General features: G+C 37.8%; 1 protein-coding gene across 6 annotated transcripts; it reads left to right on the top strand.

The window, feature by feature from the left end:
* Positions 1–70: 70 nt before the first annotated feature.
* brd3b (bromodomain containing 3b) lies at positions 71–20,984 on the top strand. 6 transcript variants are annotated; one of them, XM_082169736.1, is made up of 13 exons: positions 71–214; positions 1,380–1,714; positions 2,776–2,913; positions 3,050–3,194; positions 3,295–3,479; positions 5,571–5,939; positions 6,916–7,044; positions 7,128–7,316; positions 7,775–7,843; positions 8,850–9,082; positions 11,290–11,579; positions 15,321–15,446; positions 18,562–20,984. In XM_082169736.1, exons 2-13 carry the CDS (start codon positions 1,514–1,516, stop codon positions 18,681–18,683), a joined length of 2,196 nt encoding a protein of 731 aa, XP_082025862.1. In that variant the 5' UTR covers positions 71–214; positions 1,380–1,513; the 3' UTR covers positions 18,684–20,984. The 6 variants fall into 6 exon arrangements, with proteins under 6 accessions (XP_082025862.1, XP_082025861.1, XP_082025863.1 ...); XM_082169735.1 differs by having other exon boundaries at positions 5,568–5,939; XM_082169737.1 differs by lacking the exon at positions 7,775–7,843 and having other exon boundaries at positions 5,568–5,939.

Genomic DNA, 20,984 nt, shown 5'->3' with positions numbered 1-20,984 from the left:
GACGTTTGGAACGAGAATGTTGAAGGCCGATCGGCGCCGAGAGCGTTCATTTACACAACAACAACAACAACAACCACAATACCGTGCGAAGGAGCGCGCATGCGCACAACACTACCCAACCAGTGTCGACCCCAGCCATCTATTATGCTTCTTCGCAATAAAAGCTACCCGAAAATCTGCAAGGAAAACGCTACCGGAGCTGCTTGGAGTGAAAGTAATAAAATATAACATATATATTTACGATTAGTGCATTCCGATCGAAGTTTATATTCAGTTTAGGTGATGTATATTGGTGTTTTGGGGGGAAAACACAGCTGAATGTGGCTAGCAGGATCTCCTCTGACAGAGTGAAGCTGATGAGCGGCGCTTTGCAACAATGTAACAAAACCCTCTTTCACGCGCAGCCGTTTCGATCTGTAAACGTAGAGCTCGCTGTAATTGTTTGCGCTGTTTTTTTTTCCGTTGTATCAAGTGTATAAATAGGACTGGTGGATGAATTGTGGGATGATTTCAAATTAGCCCGCTGAGTAGCTAGCTGGCTGAACGGCATGCACACACAATGGTTGTGTTAAAGACATGGTGGGGCTCGATCCTCGGCATTCCTCACTCGATGCCCTGTCTCTCCCGTGCCCGCCATCTTTTCAAGAACTTATATACACACACGCCTGATGCAGTTACTTTAACGCGCGATTGCAAAATGTATTTCCAGTTAAGTTTACAGTTCGAGCTCCGTTTAAGGGCGCGCAGGGGCGCAATTTGCTAGCTGATGTTTTGGTTTAATTCTGACTAAACCTGCGATTTTTCATGGCCTCTCATGGGCACGCGAAATTTTGATCGTTTTGTTGGTGCTTAAAACTATTGAAGTGGTTCAAATGAAACGCACAAGTTCACACAAAAAAATAAAAATCAGTTTTTTCTAGTCATTCATTCATGTGAAACCCCCGATACTGAAATTCAGACTTTTAACTAATTTGCTGGTGAAGATGCGTATAATTTATTAAGCTATACATCAAATTACCTGAAAATGATTTTTATAAAATCTATTTGGTGTACATTAATTATTATATTAATGCAGCTATAGAAAATAACAGTTATTAAAATACTGTTTGTTTACAACATGCATTTCCACCATGATTGTGGTCTTGATAAAGTTTTAAATTTGATTCTTTATTTTTGGCTCCGTGCTACACAGTGAAATACATTTGTGCAAATAGCAATATAATGTAAAAAAAGAAAAAAAAAGAATCATACTGTAAACTAGTATAATTTCTGTTATTATATTTCTAATGATGCTATATACACACCATATAGATAAATAGGTCATTTATTTTCATAGCTGTATTTTCTTCAATGAGTTATTTCTCTACGTTTACTGGCAGCGTGCTGACACTCAGGTCCTGAGATGGGATGTGTGTGTGGAGGTGGGACTAAGGAGCAGCAAGAGGATCATTGAAGCTGAGCTAAGAGACGTACAGACGTCATTCAAGCAACTTCTTTCCCTTAACTGACCAGTATGTCGGTAGTCACATCCCCTGCCCAGGTGCCTCCAGCCATTGTAAACCCTCCCCCACCTGAGGTCACGAACCCTGGGAAGCCTGGCCGAAAAACCAACCAGCTACAGTATATGCAGAATGTGGTTGTGAAGACTCTGTGGAAGCATCAGTTTGCGTGGCCCTTTTACACACCTGTGGATGCTATCAAGTTGAATCTGCCAGTGAGTAATTTTGCTGCTTTTTTATTTTATATATATAATTTACACACATACACATTAGTGCTGTCAAATGGAATAATCGATTCTAAAATAAAAGTTTGTTTATATAATATGTATGTGTGTATATTTATTTTTATATTTATATATATATATATTATATATATATTTCGTGTGTGCATGTCTGTGTATGATATATGCATGCACACACACGCATAGATATGTATGTGTGTGTATATATATATATATATATATATATATATATATATATATATATATATATATTATATAAACAAACTTTTATTTTAGTGGGTATATATATATGGTGCTCAGTTATTAATAATTGTTCTTATTTTCAGTGTTAAATGTTTTTGTGGAAACTGAGATTTTTTTTCAGAATTCAGAATCTTTGATGAATAGAATGTTCAATGAACACCCTTTATTTGAAATATAAATCTATTGGAAAATTAAAAATGTCACATTTGATTGAATTTTTGCGTCCTTCCTGAAAAAAAGTAGCTTCAGCCTTTTGAATGGTGTATCACTATTTCCAGAACCTTTGCCATCACGGGAATTTATTACATTTTAAAATATATTCAAATATAAAAGTTGGTTTTTAATAGTGATAATATTTCACAACGTTTTTTTTGTTTTTTGTTTTTTTTAAATAAATGCATCCGTGGTGATACTTCTTTTAAGAACCAAAAATAAATAAATAAATAATAATGTTAAGTATTCCAAACTTTTGACCTGTAGTGTAGTGTGTTATAAGTTGAATTACAGGTGACTGGTGTAATTTTTGCACCTCTAGTGTTACCAAATGGCATTGCAAAAATAGTGACAATCTGCTATTGTTGAGGCAAGCAGAGAGTCTCAAACTCATGCAGTTGACTGAGTCAGCGTTTTTGTGTTGAGATTATCAAATTGTGTAGAGTGGGAAATAAACTATAAATGACTTGCTTATGGGTATAGACAGTGTTTTAAAATCCATTTTCACCTTTAAATGTTTTTTTTTTTCTCTGCCTAGTGCATTACACCTTGTCTAATTTATTATTTCGGTCAATTAGGACTACCATAAAGTTATTAAGAATCCAATGGACATGGGAACCATAAAGAAGCGACTTGAGAATAATTACTATTGGACTGCTGGCGAATGCATGCAGGACTTTAACACTATGTTCACAAACTGTTACATCTATAACAAGGTAGATCCAAGTCCTTAATATTTATTTATATTTTATAATATAAAAAAATATATATTATTATATTTTTTATAATAATATACTTAATACCAATACCAATGTGTGATTTAAATGAATTTCCATTGAATTATTGTCCCAGCCCACAGATGACATTGTTCTCATGGCTCAAGCCTTGGAAAAGATTTTCCTCCAAAAGGTAGCTCAGATGCCCCAGGAGGAGGTGGAACTTTTACCCCCACCACCGAAGGGTAAAGCACGGAAACCTGGAGCACCCCCTGGTTCAGGTAACTGACTGGATGTCACAAATAATGAGCCTTTGAAGTTACCAATGACATGTGGCTTGGAGGTTTTTCTGCTGACCTTGTCATTATTACATCCGAACAGAAAACCAACCATCTATAGCACTGACTACTGGTTCTCCATCCTCGTCATGTCCGAGCTCCCCTCCTCAGCTGGCTCAAACTCCTGTAATAGCTGCGACTCCAGTCTCGACCATCACCTCCAATGTCCAAGCTGTGCCCCCTGCGACGCCCCCTCCCATGATTCCAACCGCACAGCCTGTTCTCAAAGTAAGACCAGCTAAAATGATGTCAGTCCTTTTCATTGTCATTTGTGCCCAGGGAAAAAAAATTATAGCTTTTGTTGTAGGTATGGATCAGTATAGTTGACAAGCCAACTAACTACTGGCATCTATCTATCAATCTATCATCTATCTGTCTGTCAGTGTCTATTTATCTTTTTTTTTTTTCTTTATTATATTTTGTTCAGATGTGTTTTTTTGTGTGTTTTTTTTTTTTGCTTTCCATATTTTTAGCAGTTGGGCTTTAAAGGGGATGCATTTAGAGATGCAACTTCTATGAGAGGTCTTTAGTTTTTTGACAGCATGCTATGCTTTAGTTTGTTAACATTGTTAACACACTAAAAGGTTTTCTGAGATTCATCTGCTAAAGCACCACTGTTTCAGCCAACAAAACCGCTTTTGTAACAGATGTACTGCTTTCAGCAATACATTTCAAATCACCTGCTGTGAGTAATGTTCCCATTAGTATGCATAATCTGTTTGTGAGGGCTATAATTGTTGGCGCAAAAAAAACGATTTGTAGTCTATTTATTTGTTATCTCTCATTTATCCTATTGAAGGATGAATTTAGTGTCTGTATATCTCAAAACAATTAAAAACTAGTCTGATGAACTTGAGCTTAAACGAGCTTAATTATTAAAGGCTTCCTTAAAGCTGCCGTCGGCAACATTTTTTTGATCATATTCAGAGTAATCGACACTATAATCCGACAGAACAACATAAATAAGGTGGTTTTAGAAAAAAACCCGAGCTTCTAACTCCACCTGGAGCGTGTTATTTGTTTTGCAAAAATCCAGCGCTCCCGCTTCATCAGGTCCAATCAGCGCAGGGGGGTGTGAGATCTGACTGTCAATCACAGGTCGTGCACACGCCACAGATCCCCCCTCACTCGCGCACGTTAATATCACATGCACACGCCACGCCTGAAGTTCGCCTGGAGATTGCATGAAGCGTGATGGCGGAGAGAAAATCTACTAACAAGCTTCCAATTCCTCGGTTATTGCTATCTATGGGTAGATTAGCCAGGGCAGCCTACCTCCGAGTCCATGGTGTTGATAGATGCTGAAGAGACGGACGCGTTCACAGAAAATCAGGTACACACGCACAGTGACGCACTGACGAGCACGACCTCGATGGGAGGGTGCTCGCTGGTAGTGGGGAGGGGCATGAGAGTTGTAAACATTCAACATTTTGGCTAATCGACCCAATCTGCCAGACTTGCCGACGGCAGCTTTAAGAATAGTCCGTCACACACGCCACTGATCAGTCATTTTGCACATTAGGGATGTGCCCGAAGCCGAATACCTTATTCAGAAAGGCACGGAAAATGAATAACCCATTCTACAGAGCCCCTAAAGGGACATGGTTAGGCTTACTTGGGTTAGTCGGTGTTACATGGTGTTCTTATATCTTACATATGACAAATATCTTACCACCATAGGGCTGTGAAACGATTAATTGCGATTAATCGCATCCAAAATAAAAGTTTGTGTTTACATAATATATGTGTGTACTGTGTATAATTATTTAGTATACATAAATACACACACAGCCTATGTATGTATATATTTAAGAAATAGTTGCATTTATATACTGTACATATATTTCTATATAATTATAAATATTTTGTATATAAATAATAATTTTTTCTTAAATATATACATGCATGTGTGTGTATTTATATATTCAAAATAATTCTACACAGTACACACACGTATATTATGTAAACACAAACTTTTATTTTGGATGCGATTAATCGTTTCACAGCCCTACCGCCGTTCCCTGTACACGGAGTACGCATGATTGCGAATTCAAAAGTGAGAAGCGAGCACGCATTCAAAAGCGATTTCAATACGCTTCACATTGATAGCCGCTTCCTGATGCATGCAAATTATATACAATGTAATTACCCAACTGTATATATATATTTTTCCTTCCATCTCATATTTGTTCCATCACCATGTCCCTTTTAGGGGCTTCATATAATGTGTCTTTCTTTCTGAATAAGGTATTTGGCATCGGGCACATCCATGTTTTAGTAGTGTTCTAACACACATGCTGATCTAATTTTCCTCAGAAGAAAGGGGTGAAGCGGAAAGCGGACACGACCACACCCACAACCTGCGCGATCACTGCCAGCAGAAGTGAGTCGCCCACTGCGATGTTAGAGTCCAAACACAGTAAAGTCATTTCCAGACGAGAGAGCACAGGTCGACCCATCAAACCTCCCAAAAAAGACCTGGAGGATGGGGATGTCCAACAGCAAGGCAACAAGAAAAGCAAACTCAACGATCATCTCAAATACTGTGACACTATCCTTAAAGAGATGCTTTCCAAGAAACATGCGGCCTACGCCTGGCCCTTCTACAAGCCTGTAGATGCAGAGGCCCTGGAGCTGCATGACTATCATGAAATCATCAAGCAACCAATGGACCTCAGCTCTGTCAAAGTATGGCCTAAAATTACACCTTGCAAAGTTATTAAAGGATAGCATAGTAAATATTCAAAAGAAATATATATTTTTTTATATAAATCGTTTAAATAAATAAATGTGTGTGTCTGTATATATATATATATATATATATATATATATACACACACACACATACTGTATACATATACAGGACTGTGCAAAGGTCTTAGGTACGCTTGCATTTTTGCCCCAAAGAAATGGTTTTAAGCCAGTTATTTATATCTTTTGCTGCAGTGTTTCTGGAAATATCAGTTAACATTTCCAAACATAAATTGTAATAATCCAGTGAGATTTTTGTACGCACAAGGAGTCTGACCAAAGCCGGTGCTCCACACGGAGATCTGATCTCACCATCATTGAGTCTGTCTGGGATTACATGGAGAAACAGAAAAAACTGAGGCCGACTAAATCCAGAAGAACCGTGGCAACGTCTCCAAGATGTTTGAAGAAACCGACCTGCAAAGCTACCTGAAAAACGATGTGTGAATGTACCGACGAAAGCCGTTTGAAACACAACGGGTGGTCACAACAAATATTTTGACAGTACTATAGTTTTGGATATAGGTTTCTTCAAGCATCTTAGAGATGTTGTCACAGTTCTTCTGGATTTAGTCTGTTTTTTCTGTTTCTTCATGTAATCCCAGACAGACTCGATGATGGTTAGATCAGATCTCCGTGTGGAGCACCGGCTGTTGTCAGACTCCTTGTGCATACAAAAATGTCATTGGATTATTACAATTAATGGCAAAATGAATGTTTGGAAATGTAAACTGATATTTCCCACTGACACACTACAACAAAAGATACAAATAAATGTCTTAAAACCATTTTTGGAGGATGAAAATTCTAGCTTCCTTAGACTTTAGCACAGTACTAAATAAAACTTCAGTTTTTATTCCCTTTTTTACATTTTTAAAGCCAGACTTTATCTCATGCAACGTGTCTTTTCCAGAAAAAGATGGACAGTCGAGAATACCAAGACGCCCAAAGTTTCGCAGCAGATATTCGGTTAATGTTCTCAAATTGTTACAAATACAACCCGCCTGATCACGAGGTCGTTGCCATGGCAAGAAAACTCCAGGTGCGGTGGTTAAAAAAAAAGAGCCAGTGTAACTGATAATGTGCTTTCAGATCTCACCAATCATATTTGTCCATGACCTACAGGATGTGTTTGAGATGAAATTCGCTAAGATGCCCGATGAACCGGCAGAGCCGTCCTCGCCCAGTGCGGTGTCGGCCACGGCTGTGGTGAGCAAGAGCACCGGCAGCAGCGAGAGCAGCGCAGACTCTTCCAGCTCCAGCTCCGACTCGGAGGAGGAACGGGCCACTCGGCTGGCTGAGCTGCAGGAACAGGTGAGTGGCAAACAGGTGGGTGTCACCACTTGAGGACCAAGATCCAAACCAAGGGTGGAGAGACAGGCAGAGGCCACAGCCACTCCCCCTCACATTCACCACCTCCTCCTCCTCCTCAGTCTGACTGCTTGTGTTAGTCATTTGGATTTTTTTCATTATTTATTTTTTTCTTAATGTCTCTTGTTTTCATAATGTTTTGGAAACGAGTGCCCATTCTCACCCTGGACTGAACGTTTAACCCTCTACCGCCTCTGCAGTTTGTGTTGGCATCTTGGTATACATTGGCTTGCATGCAGTAAAACTTCAGATGACAGTTTTTAATTTGGCTGTCTCTCAGTGTTAAACATATTGGTGTCGATTATAGTTACTCTGCTCTCATCATGACACAGTCTGTTGTTAAAATACATTTTTGAGAATGACTATTTTGTCCCTTGATTTCACTTTGGCTTTTTTACCAGCGATTCACTGTGGAGCACCCCAATGGTAACAGGTCGGGGACAAAAAACGGGTGTGCCAAACGTTTTCAGGTGAATGATATTTTTACTTCCCGGTCCCCCACCCCACTAACTCCTCCATTTTTCGTAGCTTCTTCTTAAGTGAGCGGTAGAGGGTTAAGGTGGTGCTTTATTGGGTGTATTTGAGCTGGGCATCTTTAAGTGAGCTTGCTTTGACACTCTCAGCTAGTCTTTTGGCTCTGTTTCCCTCTCTGCTCTGCGAATGACATTGATTGGCATGTTTATCAGTGAGAATCCAAATTATTTGCTGGGATGTGGTCTCCGGTGCTTCCAAATCATCGTTGTAAAGTATTTTTGATTCTTTAAAGGAGGTTTAAAGTCATGATGAAACTGTAGAGAGAGAGAGAGATTGAAGAAAAATGTAGGATGGGTACTTGATTCTATCACTCAGTTGTTTATTGGATGGAGGCAGATCTGAATGCGAGCTTGCAGTCGGTTGTAAGAAAGGGGCGGGGATTAAATGTTTGGTGAAGTCCGGCATATGCATCAGAGGCAAGCCCGTCGTTTCACCGGAAAATCGAGTTATGATATTTTAATTAAGAATTATGAGATTAAAAAATGAAACCTATAAACAGATGAATAACATCAATAACAGGCATTTATTTATTTCATACCTATTTAAAATGTGGATTTGTAAGTGGACAACTAAATGATGATGGATAGTGTCTTTGTAAAAATGTTCGATTAGTGTGCTGTAGCATTTGAATATTTGGAATTTAAAGTAGTTAAAAGTGTTTATGTCCATTTTGTTTGCAAAGAATTCCGAAGTAAACAAGACATTTCTGGGCATGGCATTTGTTTCAAAATAAGAGTCCTCCGCAATCAGCTATTTTCTGGGGAGAGCGTTTCCATGAAAATGGGAGATATGTAGGTGACAAATGTCATTCATTATCCTTCAAACTCTTCCCTTCATCACCAGTCCCATCATCTGTCCCGCACAGCTAAGATCCTAGTTAGCGTCGATGCAGCATGCCCCATCCCCCTGCTTGCTAACCATTCCCTCCACCTTCCTCCTCAGCTGAAGGCTGTTCATGAACAGCTAGCCGCTCTGTCACAGGGTCCTGTGAGCAAACCAAAGAAAAAGAAAGAGAAGAAGGAAAAAGAGAAGAAGAAGAAAGACAAAGAGAAGGATAAAGAGAAAAACAAGGTCAAGGTGGAAGATGACAAAAAGGCCAAGTCTACACAACCGAATAAGCAAACCCAGCAGAAAAAGACCTCTGCACGGAAACCCAACAGCACATCCACTACAAGGTTAGCTGGTTTTGTTGGGATCTTTGGATTTGATCAAAATGTATGACCTTGTGTAAATATTTGGTCATAGTTATAGTGGATATGGGTTTTGTGCGATATTTAGAAAGAATGCAGACAAATGGTTAAATATAATGCTTACTGTTTATACCTATGTTATAATAGCAAATAATTATCCATATAATTGTAGTACATTACAGGGAAACGTTATACAACATAATATATTTTATTATACATGTTTTATTTCGATTTGCAAATGGAATGTGCACAAATGCATTTTATTTTACATAAAATCCCTTTTAAATATCTAAAAACTATGGAAACCTGTTCCACCTCAGATTAAAAAAAAGAATTTTTCATAAGGGGGACATTACACTACACAAATTTTTAAAATATTTTTTCTCATGCTCATCTGTGCTGCATTTATTACAAAAACAGTAAAAGCAATAATATTCTGAAAAACTATAACAATTTTAACTAGACGTTTTCAGCATCATTACACCAGTCTTCAGTGTCACATGATCCTTCAGAAATCATTCTAATAGGATTGTTTTGATGCCTAAGAAACATTTCTTGGCACATAAATGTGGAAAAAAAGTTGATTGAAAAAATATATATTTTTGTGGAAACTTAGATAATTTTTTCACTATTTAATGAATAGAAAGCATGACTTTCGTGTGACTTCATTTCTTCTTTAAAGTTCATTTCACGCTTACATTTGTTGTTCTGAGGCAGAAACAGGGTTCCATACGCTGATTTCACGCAGCCGTTATTTTGAAATCGAAAGCGAGGCTCCGGTGGGAAGAAAACCGGAAGTGTCGCCTTTAATCACAGGAGAGTCGTGAATGCGATGGCGTATTGTTGTGTTTAATGATGGTGTGTCAATTCTAAAAATGTACAAACATTTCTTTCATACTTTAGACTATATACAGTGAAATTCATTTATAAATAAAATAATTTTTTTATATATAATTCAGAATGTAAAAAACGAAGCAGGAATGAACTATATACATATTGAATATTAACATCCAATAGTGTAAATCGCGGCAGCAGCTTCAGGTTGGTAATCCAAGGCATTGTTGTTTATCTTTACTTCCGGGGTTCTTCCCACCGGAGCCTCACTTTCGATTTCAAAATGGCGGCTGCGTGAAATCAGCGTATAAAAAAATTAAGATCCACAATACCTTTGGCAAACACTTTTTAAAGGGTTAGTTCAGCCAAAAATGAAAATTCTGTCAGTAATTACTCACCCTCATGTTGTTCCAACCGCGTAAGACCTTCGTTCATCTTCGGAACACAAATTAAGATATTTTTGATGAAATCTGAGAGCTGATCACTTCTCCATAGACTGCTAGGTGGCCCAAACTTGCTGGCCCAGAAAAGTTACAGTGAAGTTAAAGACTACAGTGGCTCAATCTTAAGTATATCAAGCGAGGAGAATACTTTTTGTGCGCAAAAATAACGACTTTATTCCACTATTCATTTCCTTCTCTCTGGGCCTCTAGTTGGTTCACGTAGTGTTTTTGCGCTGCGCGTCACACACATGACCAGCGTCGGCCAATAGTGAGCCTACGTGGTGACGTGTAACACAGACGCGCTGCGCAAAAACACTACGAGGCCCAGAGAGAAGGAAATGAATAGTGGAATAAAGTCGTTATTTTTGTTTGTTTTTGCGCACAAAAAGTATTCTCGTCACTTGATATACTTAAGATTGAGCCACTGTAGTCACTTGGACTATATTAACGATCTATTTAATAACTTTTCTGGGCCAGCAAGTTTGGGCCACCTAGCAGTCTATGCAGAAGTGATCAGCTCTCAGATTTCATCAAAAAAATCTTAATTTGTGTTCCGAAGATGAACGAAGGTCTTACGCGGTTGGAACAACATGACGGTGAGTAATTACTGACAGAATTTTCATTTTTGGGTGAACTAACCCTTTAATAGGCTAAGCAGTCATGATTATCAAGATCAACTGATGATATCGGCTGATATTTGGCCTGCTTTTATATGTGGATAAATACCAATTTTAAGTTGTTTAAAGATATAATATTACGATAAGACTTCAGTGTAAATCAACACAATGCAATAACACACAATGTGCCGTTTATTGGTCATTGTGGTAAAGTGAGCTAACTTTCATGTAATTTGTTCAATCTCAATATGCCAGTTCAGTCTTGTGCATTCGTGCAAACTACACCTCCAATCCACAGGCAACCGAAAAAGGGGGGCAAACCTGGTGCAGCAAACTACGAGTCTGACGAGGAGGAGTCTCTTCCCATGTCTTATGACGAGAAGCGGCAACTTAGCCTGGACATCAACCGGTTGCCGGGTGAGAAACTGGGCCGCGTGGTCCACATCATCCAGTCACGTGAGCCGTCACTGCGAGACTCCAACCCAGACGAGATCGAGATCGACTTTGAAACGCTCAAGCCTTCCACGTTGCGTGAGCTCGAACGATACGTCAAGTCCTGTTTACAGAAAAAGCAGCGCAAACCTTTACGTAAGTGCAACCTCTTTTCTTCCTCAGCAGATTTGTTGCTAGGTATAGGCTTACTTCAGTGTTTTATAGACAAGCAGCTCTCTTTTCTTGCCTGGTCCGTCTGCTCTAAAAGCTGAAATGGGCTGTGCTATTTCCTCCTTTGAGCTGGGAGCACTCACCTTCTCCAATGTGTTGCATGACTTTTGGTGGATTACCTTACATGTGCTTTCCCTGGTATTAATACCTTCAAGTGAAGCTTCAAGGGTTTAAAGAGTACATCAGTATACAGTAGAGAACATTTGATCAGACCATGAATTTCCTAATTGTACACAGTGTACATGTAATTATTGTGCACACTGCAGCACTCATACTTCACAATGGAATATTCTGGGTTCATTACAAGTTAAGCTCAATCCTCAGCATTTGTGGCATAACATTGATTGATTACCATAATAAGTAATTTCCACTTTTCCCTTAAAAAAAAAAAGAAAGAAAAAAAGGCACATACAATGGAAATGAATTGGGTCAATCCATAACCTTTAAAATACACTCTATTTCAATGGAGTGCAACAGTACCTGCTCACATTTTTAGAGCTCTTGGTTCCGGAAGGATTTTTTTCTATTTCTATTTCCTAAAGGGTCTTTTGTTAAAGATTTAAGCCAAACCAACCAGCTATGAGGTGAACTGCAACATTACAAACTTTGATTTGAACCAAAAAAGTATTTGAAAATCAGACAAGAAGTTTAAGGTAAAAACTACAATGCCATAATTCAAAATACCATTGCTAAAACATGTTAATCGGCCACACTTATTAAACTTATTGCAAAATTAGCATGTACGTATATAACATTTGAAGTAGTTGGAAAGTGTAGGGAGACTGACTCTAATGCGTCATTCATGTTGCTTCATGGGAAAATAAATTATTTTATTATTTTTAATTATTTTAGCGAGATTTTCTTGTCGTGGTTCTCTGATTGGTGGTGATTTCTTTGCAGAATTATTATGGGTAATGTAGTTTTTCACCAAGAAGTCTGCTGTTAGACTATTATTTAAAAAGTACATTGAAATAATGCTTCAAAATGCAACTAAAGCTTATACTATCGATTAAGGGTGGGTGATATACCAGTAGACATGATTAACCAGTTTTTTAACCAGAAATGTTTCAACGGTATATGCACAAGCTGTCTGAGATACGCGCACATGAAGCCATTGCTCGTAGAGCGCCTGAGTACTGAGCTTTCTTTTTGCAGCCTAAACAACGGTTAAATACATATACTTATGTCAAAATGCCCTTTGCTAGTATGTCTTTGCTAGTATCCTTGTGAACACAGCCATTTATGTCTTAAGTGAAATGTAAACAGTTGAGAAAGAAATATGCGTTTCCATGCATATGCTCTTAAAATTACAGTAGCATAATAAACCTGCTGTCGTCATTAATATTAATCAAACAAAAAAACAAAAGTCAATGCTCTTGACTGAATCACTTTTGTCTCACTTTCATAAGATAAATGTATATTTAATTTACACACAGTGAAGTTTGATACATTTGATTACTTTATACAATTGGAATAGGCTAGTATTCCAGTTTTTCAGGTATGTCTATTTCTTTGTTCTATTGTAGTTTGTTGTCCTATTGCTTGTAATTATATTCTTTATTCTTATTTTATTACTGACTCTTAACTTGTCTTCAGTAAGCTTTTTTTTAACGTAGGCCAGTGAGTTATTGAGTGAGTGAGGTAACAAGAATTATGAAATTTCAATGGTATCATACTTTTTTTTTGAATGATAATCAGTTCCCTTAGAGTGTTGCACTCTATATTACAGCCACAAGCCATTTTTTTTAAACATTAAAATCATGTTAACACATAATAATGCGTGTTAGCATGATTTTAATGTTTAAAAAAAATGCTTACTAACCTTTTCTGTGTAAAGTTGCATTCAATTTTACAACTTTGTTACCATGATAAAAATAAACACTAAACTAAACTTAAAATAAAATACTTTTTCTTTTAAATCCTCTAAAAATTGTCCCTATTAATTTCTGTTGTTAGTGTTTCAACAAAACCTTGATTTTTGTTTGTTTTAAATTCCCCCTGTGGTGAAAATCAAGCCATTGCTGAGTATTTTCTCCTTAAAACAGCAGTGAACCATAGACAGTCTCAAAAACACGGTTTGAAATCGCTGGTGTTTCTGACGTCACAAACTACCTTGTAACCAATCACGTAAACGTGTGATCGTCAACGAGTGGATCTCTGAGCTGAGTGAGTGGAGACAGGGCTAATTTGCATATTCATAGAACCGCGTATACTAAATGAAGCAAGGGTGTAGAGTTACATTCAAGCTATTTTAAGGCATGACTTTTTTTTTTCTTTTTCAAGGAAAAAACTTTTCAATATGTCATTTTGGTGATCAAAGAAGAGTTTTAAAGGAGTCATGACCTGTAATTTTCACTTTTCCACGAGAATCAATGTATGTTATGATTGCCTAACGATTATACACTGGCCGGGAAGCCGATATTTAAAAGTGAAGCGTTTGTTTACCCCTGGGTTCGTCAACCAGCCCACGTGCACGCGCACTCAAATACGAGATTTTAATTTCTGCCCCGACTTGACGTCAAGACGGGGAAGGATATACCATATATGGACACCGCAGACCTATGCTGCAGGAAGCCCGCCCTGCCCCTCTCCCCCTCATATTCAGTCGCGAAAGATGCAGAAACGTAGTGCACACGTGAGTTGCTCTGTTGTTGACTGCCAGAATCAACATGTAACTTAAATGTGTTTTCTCTCCCAAGAACGGACCAAGCTGTCAGGGACCAGTGGATTAAATTCATTTTTAATGACGCGGTTCCTACAACCCTTCCCACTGGCTTAACGTTAGGTGTCTGTGCTAATCATTTTACGCCGGAATCGTTCACAAATTTGAATGTCTAAAAAACCACAACGTGAAACAAGGCAAAAACACCACATGATAGCAAACGTTGATCTCAATAACCACTGTAAGCTGATAAAAAAAAAGTAGACTACATCTCCGTTAATGTAATCTACATTAAATAAAAGGTATAATGTATGTCTCAGTCAAAATGATTGTCTTTACCATTCAGAGACATCTTGATGTAGACGTCCTTCCATCGACTCTACATCTTCCCTTTCCAGCTCAGGTTCAGAGTCTGGCTCGTGCATATACGGTTGAATTCCGTAGGTCGCGGCCAGGTCGGGTTCATTCACAACTTGCGCCATGATGTCATTTTGGAATGATATGCTGAAGTTACCTGCGGTGTCAACCCCCCTCCTTCCTGCCACCAATCAACGCGCCCCTCATTTGCATTATTAAAATGACCGTCCACGACAGCCAAAATATCGCATCAGATCTCGCGAGACAATAATGCCTTCAGAAATAAGGGTCAGAGGAGCTCTGTGTTTATTTTTTTTCCACTTTTATTTTTAAGAAGGGCCTGAAAGACTATAATAGAGCGTGGGTATCCAAGGTAATACTAGGTTATGACTCCTTTAAGGGATACAATTATTGACCACAGGGGGACTTTAAGGAAAATAAGGGATGAGTCTAAATAATTTTTTATGGTAGTAACCAAATGCTGCTGTTTGGTCTTAACTTGAACCTGATAAGATTCCTTGAACACAAATTTGACATCATGGAGTTTAAAACCAGTGTAGCAGAGTGCTTTTTGCTGCTTGTTGCCACGGCGGTGGGCTACGAGGGCAACCCGTTACTCACCGGTCACCGCTGTGTGTCTCCTGCAGCGGGCACTGGGAAAAAGAGTGCCAAGTCTAAAGAGGAACTGGTTCAGGAAAAGAAGAAAGAGTTAGAAAAGAGGCTACAGGACGTGAGCGGACAACTGAACAACAACAAGAAACCACCCAAAAAAGGTACCTGTGTGGTAGTGTGCAGATGTGAGCAGACAGGTGACCAAACTGGGTTAGCTGGATTAAGGATGGTAGGATAAGAAAACAGAGATAAGGATAGGCTTTTTGCTTCACTAATTTGACTAACTTGATCGAAGGACCTTCTGTCAGACCTTCATATGTAATGCTATTCACACACTGAAAAGGGTTTGCAGGGCTCAACAACAAGGATGGACTGCTGGCCCGTTTTGAACCAATTGACGGGACTGTCTATTGCCCTACTGGGCCGGTGCTATCTTTCTACTACTTCTGTGAAATTTCCTAGCGAATTCTGCTGGTAACTAACATAAATGTAACGTTATGGAGCATATTGTATACAAGCTGTTTTAATTATGTCTTTCCGCAGTTGAAACACTGATTGAGAGATGACATTATACATTTCAGTCGTACTATATCTTTCATCATACCTTCTGATGTTCATTCATGTTTATTTAGTGCTGTAACTAGTGATAAAGAAAGAGGAAGAGATTATCCGTTCATTTGCGCTTGATTCGTCCTGCTTCTTAAACTGATGCGGCTACAGTGAGTGATCTGTCCTTTATTCTTTGAATTTCATGATAAAATCAACTAAATTTGAAAGTTGAGACTCGTTTCATATTGAAAGTAAAGAAACGCAAAGCTTATTTTGCGATTATTGGATGGCAGGTGCGCTACAAATCTATAGTGGAGTTTTGTTCATCAACAGAAAGAAAATTGAAAGATCGATTTTGAGATTTGAGAATCCATATCAGTATCGATTAAAATCGAGAAATCTATATTGTCAACCCAGCCCTAGAGTCCTCACTGCTGACATGTTTAACTTTTGTAGTTTATCCGCATTCCGTGCATGAAATAGACGCTTAACAGTCAAAATGTGCCATTGGAAAAGCACTAATTAAACATCATTTTGTCTTTGATTTCAGCCCTTCAAAACCATTTCGGCCCTAAACTTTTCGGTAGCCGAAATTTTGGTGCATCTATAGTTTTTGACTTTTAATATTCTTGGTAGATTCAGTAACATTGTGTTTTAGGTTTTTTGACCCACACATGCCATAATTTTCCTTTCTTGGAACTCCTGGTTATAATAACTGTTTATAAACAGTTTAAATTTAGAGATTTTGAGGTCAGTAAGAATTTGTTTTATTAATTTTGTTCAGCAAGGGTGGATTAAATTGATCAAGAGTGACAAGACATTTACTTGTTACAATTATTATTATAATTTTTTTATGTTCTTTTGAACTTTCTATTCATGAAAAAAATTATTGAGGTTTCCAAAAAATATTAACTGTTTTCAACATTGATAATAAGAAAATATAAGTCTTGAGCAAATTAGCATATTAGAATGATTTCTGAAAGATCATGTGACACTGAAGACTGGAGTAATGATGCTGAAAATTCAGCTTTGCCATCACAGGAATAAATTACATTTTAAAATTCAGTAGTCAACATTTGAAGTGGATCAAAACCTTTCATCAAAGTTATACATGAATTTTGAACAATACCCGTTCTTGTCTTAGAACAACTTTGATGAAAGTTTTTTTTAAATGTTGACTACTGTATATTAAAATAGAAAACTCTTATTTTAAAGTATAGCTAAATTTCACTTTTACTGTATTTTTGATTAATGCAGCCTTGGTGAACATAAAATACTTTCAAAAACATTTTAAAAAAAAGCCTTTCTGTCCCCCAAACACTCACTATCTGTACATATAAACTGTAGTTTTTAAAGATAGTTTTTGTACTTTATTAAAAATACAGACATACATATAAAATTATAAATTAATTAAAATTAACTTCTCATTTTTGTGTTATAGTGCCTGTAAAAGTCTTGACAGGGAAATTAGAAATCCTGTTCTACTGACAGAAAAAAAAAAATCCTTGCTGTTGAGCCCTGGTTTGGACAAAGAGCAAAACATGGTTAAATCTGCTTAGAGAATCTAATAACTGATGAATATGGTTGTGTATGTGCTGCAACTAACTGACTTCACTTGATATCAGCTGCTTTGGCGGGCACGCAATATATTCTGTCCTTTCGAGATCAGTTCTTTGCTTTCTTTGTGCATGTCTCTGCTTTATTGTAATACACAGCTGCAGGTGTGGGTAAGGGCGTGCAAGAAAACAATATAGGGTCTTAAAGGGATAGTTCACCCAAAAATGAAAATTAGCCCACGATTTACTCACCCTCAAGCCGTCCTAGGTGTATATGACATTCTTCTTTCTGACGAATACAATCGGAGTTATATAAAAAAATTCCTGGCTCTTCCAAGCTTTATAATGACAGTGAATGGGCAGATACTATCAATGGCAGATGGACTTTTGAAGTCCATCAAAGTGCATCTATCCATCATAAAAGTGCTCCACACTGCTCTGGGGGGTTAATAAAGACCTTCTGAAGTGAAGCGATGCGTTTGTGTAAGAAAAATATCCACATTTAAAACTTTATCGACTAAAATAACTAGCTTCCGACAGACGGCCGTACGCATCGATTTACGGCGAAAGAGTAACCCTTGACCTGACGCACAACGTAATGACGAACGCGGAAGCGCAGAGGATTGAGCAAAACAAAATACCAGTCACGAATTAGAAGTCTAAAACGACAATTTTTAAAGAGAAATGTAGGAGGAGCTTGAGTTTGTTGCCCAGTCCCTGTTTGTTTGATCCGCGAGAGGCGTCTAAACACGCTACTCCTACGTCATACATGACCAAGTGTTACTCTTTTGGCGTAAGCCGACTTGCGTAGGCCGTCTGCCGGAAGCTAGTTATTTTAGTCGATAAAGTTTTAAATGTGGATTTTTTTCTTACACAAACGCATCGCTTCACTTCAGAAGGTCTTCATTAACCAACCAAAACCGGTCATTCACTGCCATTATAAAGTTTGGAAGAGCCAGGACATGTTTTAATATAACTCCAATTGTATTCGTCTGAAAGAAGAATGTCATATACACCTAGGATGACTTGAGAGTGAGTAAATCATGGAGTAATTTTCATTTTTGGGTGAACTATCCCTTTAACGGAAATGAATTGTCTAAAATATGTACATTCAGTGTTTGTTTTTCTCACGCATATTGAACATGCAATCACTTTTCTTCCCTGTTCCCAGCAGAGAAGGCGGGGTCAGCGCAGGGGGGCGGGCCATCTCGGCTGAGTGGCAGCAGCAGTTCTTCGGATTCGGGAAGCAGCAGCTCCAGCGGCTCCAGCTCCGAGAGCAGTGACTCAGACTGAACTCCAATTCGACACGTCGCATACTTCAACCTCCTCTATTTTCTAATGAGTAGTGTGTGTTGTCATGATAGTATCTCTCTGAAGGCCCATTTTATAAAGAGCTAGATGCTTTGCAGATGGCAGAGGATATTTTAAAAATAGTTTGTAGGATGCTCTTGGCTCAGACAAAGAGGAGAGTTGGAATAGTTCAAGCAGTTTTAAGGTTCTCGCTGGCCCTCAAAGGGAAATGCCTGGTATCACCAGAGGAAAAAAAAGACAAAAAAAAAAAAAGATATTTTTTTGAAAATATGTCAGTTGTGGAGGTGAAACGGTTGTGCGTGTCCGTTTTTTTTTTTAGGTTGCTGCTCATTAGATCCATACTGAAAACGTGCGTTAGTGGAAAACCTGACAAATGCCTGGCTGCATTTTACTGATCGAGTAGCTACACAATGTCTCAAAATCTGAAGGAAAAATTTATTTTATCGGCTCTCTCACTCTGGTGTGGTTCTGTCATGTTGGCGTGACATTTCAACTCATTCCGCATTTATTTTACTGACTATGATAATGCTCTTCATTGTTAACATTTTTAAGAGACTATTTATTTTTTTTATCCAAAAAGGCACAAAGTTATGCGTGTTTTCGACATTCGGTCTTTACACAAATGTTTCCAGTTGACCAGAATTTGGCTCAACATAACTCACTAGAACTCTAGACAGCATCCCGCAACTCTGGTGTCAGTATCGTTATTAAACCTTCGTTTTCAGAGGCTTCGCAGTTACTTTGGCAATTTCAACACTGTACATTTTCTCTTCGGGTGCTCTCTGCTCAGTATTTGATGTAGAATTATGTGTCTGAATTTTTTGTTTGTTTGTTTTTAATCTATATCATACACTCATTTGTTTGTTTGTTTTATATTTGGATTGTCTTCTGTACTTTTTTTTATACTATTGATATGTAGGTGCTCTGAGTATCTCTTATCCTACTTTCTATCTGATATGCCTCATCTTTACCAAGTCCACTCATAGGACAATCAAAGTTGTGATGAAGTTCAGTATATTTGAAATTGAGGTAATGGCAAAATGCATTCAGATGTTAAAAATCACCCACCCACAAGGCTGCAGATTGGAATGAATCAGCCTCTCTGAAACTCTGAAACCAAGTGAATTCTAGCTCTCTTGGACAAGTAGACACTTAGAGGAGACTTAGACTTGACGGTTATCTTTGAGAAGACTTCAAGCAGCAGTGCTAGGTTTAATTTCAGAAGGATGTGTGTTTGACAATAGTTATTATTAGTTGAAAGTATTACAACTAATGTATGTTCTCAATTGTAATAACTTTATTATTTTACCTTTTTTTTTCTCAAATGGTGTATTGAATGCTTTCAATGGTACCTAGACACTTCTTGCCATGTATCCAGAATAGTTTGGAAATGGACCATGACTGATAATCTTTATAAAAGAAAATATGAATGTATTAGAGGTTATTTTCTCATTTTCTTTTTGTGGCTGCAGTAATGCCACTCATTCACTGGGTTTGTGGCATTGACAATGATTCATTTCATTTAACAGCCTTGAATTGAACTCTGAACCCCTTAAAATCATTGGATGTGCTCTTTTTGCCTTAAGTTTAGTTGGCACACTAAAATAAAGTAAAATGGGTCCGATATAACCGATTAAGTTGAAGCCAATATGTATAGTTTTTTTTTTTTTTTAAATCATCAGCATCAAAAAATTGTGATGTAAAGTGACTTCCTGGGTTTTCTTCTTATGTAGGATGCTTTTAATTATGTTTTGATTTTATTCATTATACCACTGTAATGCATTACATGTTCCTTGTGACTATAACCTACCTTGTCTCTAAAATAATTTCTGTTACAGCTCCTCTTCCTCAATTCCTCCAGCAGAGCCCAGTAAATACAACTGGGGTTCATGTTAATGAAAATGATGCAGACAGAGATATAAAGATACATAGGATATATAATTACAGATATAAATGTATATTCACTACTTATTCGTCAACTCTGTCTTGGGTCTAAGTATTTTAGTTCTTTTTTTATGAGAGAAAGAGAGAGAACATTTGTGTATTGCATGCCAATTTACAGTATATTTCTTAAATTTTTTGAGCAGTTTATAACATGTAAATGTCATTCTTTCGAGTGAAATTTTAAAATTGGTAGCGCTGCATATGTTAAGTTCAGCAAGTGAAAGCAAGTTGACAAGTATGTTTTGGCACAGACTTACCATGGTAATATCTGATGTATAAGCTAATCGGAGATTTGGACACTGAGCCCCTCGTTTTTTGTAAATAAATCACAAAAACCCA

The sequence above is a fragment of the Leuciscus leuciscus genome (genome assembly GCF_965113295.1).
Source record: "Leuciscus leuciscus genome assembly, chromosome: 5".
Taxonomy (NCBI): Eukaryota; Metazoa; Chordata; class Actinopteri; order Cypriniformes; family Leuciscidae; genus Leuciscus; species Leuciscus leuciscus.
The sequence above is the reverse complement of the archived record's forward strand: the minus strand, read 5'-3'. Positions and strand labels throughout refer to the sequence as shown.